Source organism: Artemia franciscana, chromosome 3 (assembly GCF_032884065.1).
Source record: "Artemia franciscana chromosome 3, ASM3288406v1, whole genome shotgun sequence".
Lineage (NCBI taxonomy): Eukaryota > Metazoa > Arthropoda > Branchiopoda > Anostraca > Artemiidae > Artemia > Artemia franciscana.
This window is the reverse complement of record NC_088865.1, coordinates 21,703,278-21,715,812: the sequence shown is the minus strand read 5'-3', so window position 1 is coordinate 21,715,812 and position 12,535 is coordinate 21,703,278. Positions and strand designations below refer to the sequence as shown.

The following is a 12,535-nucleotide window of genomic DNA, read 5'->3' as shown; positions in this document are numbered from 1 at the left end:
ACGGTTGAAAACGATAAACGGAAATTCTGGCTCTTGATTAAGATTTCCAAGAGAGGAATGACAGGGGGTATTTTATAGGCAAGGGAAGGGGCTAAGAAGCCTTCAGAATGGCTTTAAAAAAAGGTAGTATGGGCTTGATGTACATATAATATATATAACATAAATATATATATATATATATATATATATATATATATATATATATATATATATATATGTACTTATTACTTGATATTTAAGTAAAAAAAAAAAAACAATGAGTACTTAATACTTGAGTAAAAATTTGGAGTACTTGTTGCAGCACTGCCCCAGACTACTGAACCATCAGAGAGAAATAAATCATATGTGAGCTTAAAAATATTTTTAAGGCCAGTTACTAGGCTGCTAGACTAGTCCCTTTAAACCTGGTTTAATTTAAACGACTGTCGAAAATGACATTAGAAAAATAGACAATCAAATTTACTAGTGAATTCTGTATTTGATTTCTACAATTAAAGCTGATTTTTGTCAAAATCAGCCATTTCTTTACCAAGAAGTTTGAAAATGGAAAAATGTTTCCAGGAGAAGGAAACACACCTTAGACTTTCTCAGAATTGAGCACCTGGGACCTCAATGAGGTCAAAATAAACGAATTACAAGACCTCGCTAAAACCAACGGGGGGGGGGGGGGTGAGTCACCCCCTCACCCCCTTCGAGCAACTCCTAATGATATAACCCCCAGAACCTCTGGGATAAGGGTCATAACTTATGCGAACTGCCAATTCTTTACAGATATACGAATCCCACAGGATTTTCTTCCATTTGGCAACATCACTTGACTCGAAAAATTCGACAGCAAATTTAAAGATCACTGCAGCTTCGACACCTTTTGCATTATTGTACTGCATAAAGTTCAGAAGCGGGGCATAAACAAAGCAGTCCGTATCTGAGTCCATTTTCATGCAAAAGGTTCGTTAATCCAATTCCGAGTAAAAAAACATAAGCTAGGGCAAAACACGTCTTAACCGCACGATAGCTGAATGGCAGTTGGCTAAATTTCAGAGGCTCAAAATGCCAATAAGCGAGGGAAGCGTAGGCTCCTGCTATATATTCCCCGCAATTCAAGGGAGACACCACTCCCGGCGGGTACGACGACGCTTGCTATAGAAAACCTCCCCTCTTCTGCTCGGTTATTAGTAAAAATTTACAAAGATAATTAATAAGTTTAAATAATTTGATAATTATTACCATAGGATTATCTCTCACTTATTGAAATGCTGAGTAATAATTTTACTCAGGTCATGAACTATAATCCTTTGCCAGCTATAGCGAAATCTAACTAGCTTCGCAGGGATTAAAATGCACTGAAAAAGTTTACTAGTTTGACTACTTTGATAATTAATGATATCCAATTCTAGACAGATGTTTTCACCTTGGACTCCGAATCAATACTGCTATTTTTATAATTTATCCTTGCGTTTTTATCTCCAAAAACATTTTTCACATTTTATTCCTCCTTCCGTATAACCAGAATGCACACAGTGGTTTTCGATTTAGTTCGAAATAGGTTACCCCTCATCATCACCGGGAATTTCAAATTTAGACCCTTACTCTTTTGGGACACAACCAGGTTAGAACATTTTTCCCTTTCCCAGTGACAATCCTGTGCAAACAATAAAAAAATTGCATAACCTATATATTGTTAAGTAATTTACCCTAAATAAGCGTATTCTTTCTTGTCAATGTTTTTTCAATTGTCCTCACACGTTTTCTTTAATTGATTTTTTTTTTTTTTTCAATTTAGTCCTTCTCCAACTTGACTAAAGGCTAATGCTGAGAGTGTAACAAAATTCTTCTTATCTGTCCGCTTTTTACCCTTTTTTTTGCAATTTTGTCTTTTAAAGTCGGGTGACAGTTTGAAACCCTGCTATTCAAGTTTTCTGGGTTAAGTTAAGGACCGCCTTCTAAACTCGTTTGTGTTCATCAAAAGATAACCCTCCTTTTTTCTACTGTAAGATCTCTTCTGCATAGCTGATTTTCGGTAATCATACCGTCTGGCCTTAAAATGCACTCTGAGGCAACTGCCCCGCCCCCTCCCCGCCTACAAAATCATCCACCACTCCTCCTTCATAATAACTGATGCCCACTTGCACATCATCGCATATTATTTTTATGAAATGTGAAGCAAATTAATTAAGTTAAATGAAGCTTTAAAATGAATGCCAGAAACATTTTTTGGTCTATGTTCCTATTACCTGAACAATTGTTTAGGGTCATGAAACTATTGTTAATAGATGCATTTTCACTTTTTGAACATCTTTTCTCTCTTGCAAAACTACCGCAAACTCACCGTTATGGAGTTATTCCGGCCCAAATATCTTGTATTTACACATATAGAATTGCAATCATTTCCGTTTTCGTTGATCGGATATTTGAAATCGCGAATCTTTAATAGTTTAGAAACAAATTTGGACTATATATTTCCACATCAGGGGGGTGGGGGTAAAGCATAGCATATATTAAATACGTAAACTAACCATTACTGTATTTAATATATGCTATGCTTTACCCCCCCCCCCCCTAACGTGCAAGTATATAATAACTCCATAACGGTGAGTTAGCGGTAATTTTGCGAGAGAGAAAAGATGTTCAAAAAGTCAAAATGCATCTATTAACAATAGTTTCATGATCCTAAACAATTGTTAAGGTATTAGGAACATTGACCCATTTTTTTGTTGCGAAAAGGGAGGTATCATCCTGTAGCACCCTTGTTCAGGCTTAGTTTTAATGAAGGGATATGCGAGTTTAATTCATACCCCTTCCTATATTTATCCGAAGGCGCTGTTTTAGGCACCTTGTCCCCCCCCCCATCTACACAATGACCAACCTACCATCATTCATAATAGATTATGTGCAATTATAACTTTTCTTTGTTCTTCAATTTGTCTCAATTTCCAACAAATAAAAATTTTCAAATGGGGATAAATCCATTTATTTAGACAGTGAAAAAAAGTACGAAAGTCCAGGTATTTCTATCGCATATAGAGTGATCGTCATCAGTAGAATTACTAAAATAATATAATTGAAACTAGCATATATATACATACAAAAATAAATAATTTTTCGGGTGATTCACAAAATAATGAACTTTCGGATTATTCACAAGATTATATTCAGAGAGAGTTCACTGAAAAAGTTCATTCAAAGTCTTGATGTAAATTTCCTTCTTTAATCTTGCCCAAAACTACTTTTGGCCAAAAATTTCCAATGAAGGATACAAAGCCTTCCGTGTCTTCTAAATTGCAAACGAAATGTTCAATTTATAGTTGTTCACTTGGTTGGTCTCATTTTCCCATGTATGCAACGTACACTTTAAACTGTGTATTCTTTTCTTAGACCACACTGCCGTTCTATGGCGAACAAATATAAGTGTGCAAGCTTGTTTTCCCCCAGAATGAGTTCCACTGCTGTCCCTGCTACACTTTTTCTAATATAAGGTTTTTAGTCAAGATGACATTAATTTCTATTACGGCATTTTGATCTTCTTGAAATGGTATCATTATCAAATTCTTTTTTCCGTACAGAATTAAGCTTGATATATTTGATTAGAAATGGCATTTAAGGGGATGTAGCTCAGATGGTAGAGCGCTCGCTTAGCATGCGAGAGGTACGGGGATCGATGCCCCGCATCTCCAATTTTTTCGTGTAAACCGCCGTTTTCAAATCTGTTTATATCAATGCTTGCGTTTTATTAGATTTCACTTGACAAGTGAGAAGCTGTCTGTCTGAATGTTAAATGTCAAATTCAAAATGTACTATGGGCCGTAGGGTCTTTACTAGGTTACAGCTGCTGCTACAAGTGTTATATTTATTAGACCAGTGAAATAATGAAAAAGATGCATTAGGCCATTATCTGGCTGAAGATGGGTCCTCAGAACAATCAGAAGAATTGCTCTGAGAAGACATGCACCCATTGGCGTCCTTTTATTGTTTATTTCACTTAAGAATTACTCTGAGTTTAATCGATACGTTGTTGACAAGATTCCAAGATTCCAGTTAATATACTTACTGAGTATATATAAAAGGCATTAACCAAAAGTCACGCTTTTTTAAATGCTTAAGTTTTTTCATCGCGCCATTTAAGGTTTTGGATTTGTACACCATTTTTATACAATCCTAATAAGGGAGTTATTGCCAGGTTTGCCTCTCTCTCAATTGGACTATCTGTCTTGGCTTTTTCTACAATTATCCCTGGCTTGATGCTCACAACTGTTCAATTTTAATTCAAAATCAACGGACTTAAAGATTAAACTTGGAGTAATTCTGACTTGGAATAAACATCAGCTTAACCCATTAAAAGGACGCCAATGGTTGCATGTCTTCTCAGAGCACTTCTTCGGATTGTTCTGAGGGACTCATCATTCTTGCAATAGCTGTATCTAAAACTGTGCCTAATGTATCTTTTCATTATTTACTGGTCTAATAAGCATTGCAGTAACAGTATATGCAGTAACAGCTGTAACCTAGTAAAGAGCCTACGGCCTATAATGGCCAAAAATAGGTCTTTTAAGAAATGTTTTTACAAGTAACTCTGTTTTGAAAATAGTAGTTTTCATTCCGAGTCAACTGAATAGTTATTTGAGTAATATCTGTAAAATGGGTATTTAAGTAACGTATAGATTGTGCTATATAATTGGAAATGTTAAAAACTGTATTCCTAGAATTTTTTTTTAGAAGAAAAGAAAATTAAATATTTTAATATCCTGTCTGTATTTGCAATAGCTGTCTTCAATGAGAGATGCTTCTGCTCAAACTTTTCACTTTCACTGCTGAGCGTTGGCTTAATCAAATTAATTAGAAAATTAGAATCCTCAATTTTCTCTAAAAATAATGTCATTCTTCCTCATTTATATATACAGTGATTACAACTTTTGTTATTATATTTTTAGTATATGTGCCAATTGACTTTACTCGAGTCGGATCCGTACCTTCGTTTTTTACCTTCGCAAATTGCCGCCGCTGCTTTTGCCATAGCTCGCCATACATGCGGATTGGAACCTTGGAATGAAAAGCTGATTCATAAAACTGGCTACAGACTTAGACAACTCAGGGACATTTGCTACTTTTTGCACAAAACTCTCGTTGGCGCACCAGTTCATGCACAACAAGCAATAGTCGAGAAATTCAAAACTTCAAAGTAAGTTAAGTTGTTCCATCATAATGCGTTTTCTTTTCAGATGAGTTGGGAACTTTTCTGGTATAATTAACGATTTTAATTATTAACGGCAAACAATTCAAACTGTTGAGATCCCAGATCTAATTTATTCCATTAAAAAAAAAAAAAAAAAAAAAAAAAAAAAAAAAAAAAAAAAAAAAAAAAAAAAAAAAAAAAAAAAACGTTATCTAATGACCACACGTGATGCTGCTTGCTCAAATATTTGAATTCGTTTGGAAATCCACCATATTAAATAAAAACCTCTTTCACATTTATGCGTTGACCTTTCGCTTTGAGATACGCAAGCTCTGCGTCGTATTTTCAACAGCAAAACGCAGAGGTGGCACAGCAAAATTTAACGCTACACAAGAATAGAAATAAACTCAATTCTTGCGCTGCTTTAGCGCGTAGGTCTCAAGATTGTATTATTTGAATCATTTATAATGGAAGTTTCTTAGGAAAGATTGGCAAAGTTAGTGTAAGAGTGACCTATACTTTGCGATAAAAAGCTCCCTGATTAAACCTCACCAAATACACACGAGGGTTAAACTGTAATAATGTCAGTAAGGAATCTAGTAAAAGTGTATAATCATAGAGTGGTCAAAATCATTTCAGCGGGTGGTAATAATAAGAAACACCAAACATGTGGTTCTTTCATTCTTTCGATCAACCAACCAAATTTAGTTTATCTGTTTGCACAACTCAGAATTCAACAGTATTTGAATCCCTAATTAAACCGGAGATTTATCTTAGGAAGTTCAAATGGAATAAATGGGAACAGTTGAAGGGAATAAAAGTAGGTTCTATATATTAAAGATTTAAGAGGAGAAACAGAAAAAGAAGTGTTTAAACCGGGTCCAGCATGAATGCTTCACGCGTAAATGTAAAAAAATCCTATGCAACGCAAGCGTAACATGATTGCAGCGCAGACGCAATTCATCCAACCGATGCGTTAATATGAAAAAGGCTTGAAGCGTAGTGACGCAAAATCTATTTTTTTATTGACTTTTTTTTACTTTTTACGTAGAATTTGTTATTTTAACTACATAGGTGCTATCCATTTATGATAATTTTGTATCTGCCATACTTCGGTCGCAGGCCCCAATTGTGGAACTTCAGCTTCTTCAGGGGATTCTCTGTATCGTCCTCTCATGCCTCTTTGAGTTTGTGGTAAGGATATGTTTTAGAAATCTAATTAGCTCTGCTTTTTTGGCATCCTAACCCGTTTTCTATAAAGATTTAGCTAGCATTGAGAACTGGGAAACCTAAGTTCTTTCTTTTTTGTACATAAAGCGTTTCCTTACTCAAAGAGTTGTCCTCCATCTTACTTGTAATTCCTTTCTTTTTAATTTACTAGACAGTGTTTTATGACTCTTAGGTGGTTCTCGAATGAGTCCACCTTTTTCTTCGCCAAATGATGTATGCCAAGGCAATGCATTGTCTGCTATTATTTTATTGGGGTATTGTGATGGACTTGATTGCCATATTAAAGCCATTTGCATTAACAGTCTAAGTAAGTCTAAGTGACCTGGTTGTGGTAGCCACTAGTCCTGCTACATTTAATGTGTTGAACGAGGTTTTTGAGAGTTATTCTACTGCTCATCGCCAAGTTTCGCCAAGACAGAAAAATTCTTTCGAGTACCCCTCATCCCAGCACGAGGAGAAGTATAACAAATAAGTAATAAATGCTATTGATTATTACCACTACTGTCACATCTAGGAAATAGATCAATCGTGTCCTTTTTGAAGAACTTACAATTATCTTTCGAAGATAAAAATCTGTCTGTTTTCTTGAAAGGATAGATTCTTTTTATTTCTATCCCTTTTTTGAATTGTGTTACAGGAGTAACACAAAAACATTAAAGCCATCCCAAAAACGGAGGATTTTATTGAGTTGTATTTTCGAAGATAGGATTTTTAGGATTGTAATTAAATTAATATTGCATCGGGATAGTGAATCATATAAATAGTAAAAAAAAATTATAAATTCGTTCCAAAGTGGACCTAACTCTAATATACTCGCCAACAATGCTTTCGAGCACCCCTCATCCCGGAAGTTAGATTACGGGGTAATAACCTGTCTTTTGAGAGGAAATTCGCTTTAACTTTCAATGGGCGTTTTGTTGATGATGATCAAATCTGTCATGCTAGCTCTCTCAGAGGTAATCTGCTATTTTATCCTTAGTGTTATTAGTGTACGAATGTTTTTGGTTTTTCTCTTGTTTGCAGTCATACTTTTCATAATATTTGTGATTTTTACTCTGTCTTATATCGTGATTTGTATTTCAGAATGAGCTGTGTCTCTCAACTGCGTCCACGACCTCTATTCAACTTTCCAAATTAAGTTCTGCAGTTTCTTAAGACTTTGTGCTCAAATAATTGTACAAAAAAGCAAGGAAATGTTGTAATTCCAGAGATTCATTTCCATATCGGGTGCCTTTATTATACATTTTACCTGCTATGTAATTAGTGCTCTGTGTACTTAAATTGTATAAGATATTTTAATGATGATTTTAAGTGTTCACTTTTTATGGTGTACCTTTTTTATTTCACAGTTCTTTCTCGGGGATAGGCCAAAAGTCGTCTAATATTAATTTAATACTAACTTAATGGAATAAAAATGTGCATTTTTACCTTAATACCAAGTAGGTCGTGTTTGACCAACAGAAGAAGATCCTAACAAATATATTTCTGGAACAAGAATGTAACAATGAAATTTTTGGGAAAGACATTGTGACAAAAGCCATAACGTTTTTGTCGTTTGTGACAACAACGTTTTGTGACAAAAGCCATAGCGCATAATGAAAAAGACTCAGCTAGGGTTTACGGCCCTTTGTAAAAGACTCAACTGGACAGTTTGGCTTCTTATTTAACTAATGTTCATTAAACAGAAGGTTTCTTAATTGAGCTCGGACGGTAGACTTGTCACAAACTCGAACATTCCATATTTCAAACTTGTCACGAAACTAGAACTCTTCCACCATGAACGTACCACCTTTTTGGGCTCAAATTCACTGTGAATTACGTGTCTGATTAGCTTCGCAAACATTTTGACTGAGACTAGTTTTGTGTTGCACTGAACAAGTAGGACTGATTGGATTTTATATAGGACATACGCATGAATTACATTCTTTGATACAAGTTGTGAAAGCGAAAAAATGACATGTTGATTTTTATGTATTGATATTATTAGCATAATACTCTGTTGAACAAGCTTCAACCAAACGCCTAATTTTATTTTATTAGTGAGTTCACGTTGCAAAATAGATTGGATTTAAAAGTGAATTTGAGGTGTTGAAGGTTGGCAAATTTAGTGTGTTAAGTGTTAAGACATTTTGTGTGTTAAGACTCAACGGCGACTTTGTCTTAATTTTATTATAATTTGGTAGTAATTTTAATCATTTCTTACTTATGCTTGGCTTTTCTGTTAAGTAATAAGATATATTGACCCATTGACAATTATAAGATAGAAAGAGAGCCATTCTATCATTTTTGTAAACTATAATAGTGTTTAAATGACATATTAACAAAATCCATGGGCAGTATAGCTCATTTAGCGCATAAGCTATGTAGCATTATAGCCTTCCTTCGTTAAGGTCCGGAAATGACTTTTGGTCTTAACAATTTTTCCAGTTTTGGAGAATTTTCACTTCTGGAATCATCGTAGGGGCAATCGTACATGTAAATCCATAATAAAAAGAAATATTAAAATTGCTGCGATTGGTCCACGTAGTTTCTTGCCTATCTTCCCTGTATTTAATCAATTCTGAGAAATAACCTCCCTCTGCCCTCTGCAATTCTCCAAAGACCTCTTGAGATTTTCCAAAGAGGAAATTATGCAGCGCATGATTTCAAAGCCTTTAAATAAAATAAACTGATACCAAGTAAAGTGTTGTCATATTAAAATATGCTAATTCATGAGGTTACAATGTAATGATTTTTCTAAGAAAAAGTGACTGCTTTTTCCAATATTAAGAAATTCTGAGAAGCATAGAATTACAGGAAAAGAGAGATAACATTATCAAATGAATCAGTGGTACCAATTCACGGAAATTAGAGGGAAGGAAATTATTTGTTCAAAATCTAGTTGGGAACTTTTTTTTTTTTTTTTTTTTTTTTTTTTTTTTTTTTTTTTTTTTTTTTTTTTTTTTTTTTTTTTTTTTTTTAAGGTGGGTGGGGACAAATTTGTTCAGTGAAAATAAAAAAAAATAGACCATTTTCAATGGAAATACCATACATTTTTCATATCACATTGTGTATGGTAGCTATTTGTGGCTACAGCCCAGGGTCACACGCAGAATGGGTTCCTTCTGTCCTGTGTACGTACGTGCCTGGGTTTGGAATAATAAATGTTAAAAAAAATATATCGAATTGTGTGAAAAAGATAAAAATTTGTGAAGTCTTGATATTTCCAAATGGCACGGGCTTAGAGATTTCCTGTTACATACCTGCTTGATCTCATGGGCACAACTATGAAGTTTTTTATTCCTTAATTATTTTTAAACTAGTATTTTTTCTTCAATCTTCAGGAAAATATAAAAAAAAATTATACTCAAATATAAAATTTAGACGCCAATTTCTCTTCGGTATACGTAATTCCCTTGAATCGTTGCCAAGACAAAATGCTTATCAATAGGTGATAAAAATAGTTGAGTCGACTGTGAATAGTTAAGTTCATTACTTATTGGACTTAACACGGGCCGCAACATTCAGATGCGGCCCGTGACGGGAAGTAACTAACATATAATTGTGTGTCTCATTCTTCATTTTGTCGCTACATGGCACAAAAGAAATTGCAGTTAAGTGAAATAGAGTATAATCTTTTTTGTTGGTCTACTCTTTAATAGACTTAAACTAATCTTGCTACAATTTCAACTGAATACAAAATCATTTTCGTTGCATCTCTAACACTTGACTGTTACAATACTGAACGGAATGAAAGTTTTTCAGAATAAATAAAGTGATGAACATAATATATTTGATATATATAAATAACCATGTATGGTCTAAAATAATAATACAGTGATATTTAAATGAAGAGGAAAGATTTTTCGCCTATCCCTGTTGATGTAATTTTTTTCTGACAGAGTGCTTTCATGCATGATGATTATTTTACTTATCGAACAAATTCTTTCTACCTTGGAGACATATCAGTTTTCTTTACAATAGTTGGCTTATTTTCCTCCGGTTTTGTTTTAAGTTCCGTTTCCAGCTCATGTCCCTATCCATTTGTTCTTTTGCTTGTGTTTTAAATATGTGCTTAGGCTCAAAGGGTTGTCAACTCCTACATTTAAATTGGACCAGACTAAAGTTTGAAGTCTTATAAGTGCCATTACAGGCTAAGGCACACAGGAAAATGCATAGCATAGTAATAAGGAAAAAATGGAGTGATAATGCTAATCATACCAGCGCGCATCCTGGGCCATAGGTGGAGAGGGGTGTAAGAATGTTTGTATAGTTGATTTTAAAGGTCAAAATACTTATTTTCAAAGGTCAAAAGGCCAATTTTCGAAGGCGAGGGAAGATTCCCACCCTCTACTCCCTGGAGGGGGGTTACCTCACCAACTCTATATGCGAGGCTCTCATCATACGAGACGCAGAAAAAAATATTTTTAAATTTGCAAAAACATGTTTTGTGATTGACGCCTTGTCTGAGTTTTGACACTTGCTTTGAAAATATGCGTTTTCCTTTAATATATGAGGAAAAAAGCTTAAAATTATTTTAATTTATGCAAATGGGAAGTCTCGAATGTGTCCGTGCAAAAAAGATAAATGTGTTTGCAGATTTTAGGAACATGATCTATGTGAAACGGAACTTTTATCTTCTTAGTAATTCATTGGCTAAATTTGTACTTTAGTAGGATTATGTGTAGCTTTTAGAGTTTTTGAAGCCTAGATATTCAAATGCTCTTCAATTTGTTTCATTTTAAACCTTTGTTTTCGTTCTTGTTTTGGTCCTTTTTTGGTATCCCTTTTTTGTTCTCTTCTCTCATTTTATCCAAAATTTTCCAACCTTTTTTCGTACTTAACACTGAGTGCATACAGCTCTGTTTTCCTGAGTTTCCCATGGCTATCAATCGTTGTTTGACACAGTATTTCAACTGAGTTGATGAGAACTCAACTGTTCTAAGTTAAAAATTCCATATATACAGTAAAAAAGAAGGTTCAGAAAAATTCACCTCCCTCTCCCCCTCTAAACATAAAGGTAGATCATATGGAAGGCAGTAAAACATTATTGATATTTAGTAGAAGCCCAGGCCCACAGCCGCCCCCCTCCCTTTTGAAATCTAAATGAGACATTTCAAGTGAAAAGCTCTTAAGTTTTTGCTGCATCTGCTGTGTATATGCTGTTTGGCGTAAAAAAAAAAGAAAAAAAAGACCCCTGGCTAAAAAGTTTTGATTTCCCAGTTGGCTCTATCACGATGCTACCCTGGCGTCCACATCGTGGGTAAGTTTTGTATTAAAAATTCTAGCAGTAACTTGAAATCGCTGTTAGTTGCAATTTTATGTTTCGCTTGTTATTCTTTTTATAAATACTATAATTATCTAGTTCTAATGAAAATTTTTTGAACTCTAAGCCATGGCTCATCGAATATTCTAAGCAAGCATAAGCCGACATTTATTGAAAAAAGGGGAGGGGGAATCACTAATTTTAACGTGACAAATCATTTTAAACATTCGACATTCATACTGAAAATTCCGATAATATTAGTTGTATAAGGCCTGACTAAAACAAGATGAGAAAAAAGAAGCGTTGGCATTCATGATCGAATTTCAAATACTAAAATTGTACAATAACATTGATATCCGAGCCGGAATAGAAGGCAGTTGTTTTTACATTAACTCCTGTTTGTTTTTTTTCTGCATTTCGGTTAAATCTTGTCACTTTTACGAAAATATTTATGTTCAGTTTGTTTAGGTTGTACACAGAAAGTGAGAATTCACTTGTACGATTTGATCTATGACACTCATTTGAACTTTTCCTGAAACTAAATTACCTAGTTTATTCAGCGTATAAACTATGAATAGCGGTTTAAAATTGTGTCAATGCAGAATCGAAAAATTATTGTCCCGTCGTTGATCATTCCTAGTCCTCATTCTTTACCTCCTTTTTTACAGCTTACTCTTTAATTCCATAGACCGATATTTTATATATTTTAAAACTTGATTGCTAATTAACTTGTGCCTTGAGGTTAGTTTTTTAATTTATTGTGATTGTAATGCAATAATTATGCTGATAAATAATCGTAGGATTTATTTTAATTAGAGATTTTGATTATCTTGGGAAATGCTCGCTCAGCAGTGTTGCCAATTAAAATTCGATGTAATTTTTGGCCTTAA

General features: G+C 34.2%; 1 protein-coding gene and 1 non-coding gene across 4 annotated transcripts in view; both read left to right on the top strand.

Moving 5' to 3' along the window:
- Positions 1-7,718, top strand: part of LOC136025010 (cyclin-A2-like) — a 48,475-nt gene extending 40,757 nt beyond the window's left edge. For all 3 annotated transcript variants that reach the window (XM_065700639.1, XM_065700638.1, XM_065700637.1), the window contains 2 exons: positions 4,929-5,176; positions 7,484-7,718. In XM_065700639.1, the coding sequence (XP_065556711.1) occupies positions 4,929-5,176; positions 7,484-7,538 (303 nt within the window). In that variant the 3' untranslated portion in view covers positions 7,539-7,718. The remainder of the gene's footprint in view (positions 1-4,928; positions 5,177-7,483) is intronic.
- On the top strand, positions 3,602-3,674 carry Trnaa-agc (transfer RNA alanine (anticodon AGC)). The gene has a single exon. It is a non-coding gene; the product is annotated as a tRNA-Ala (tRNA).
- Positions 7,719-12,535: the final 4,817 nt, after the last annotated feature.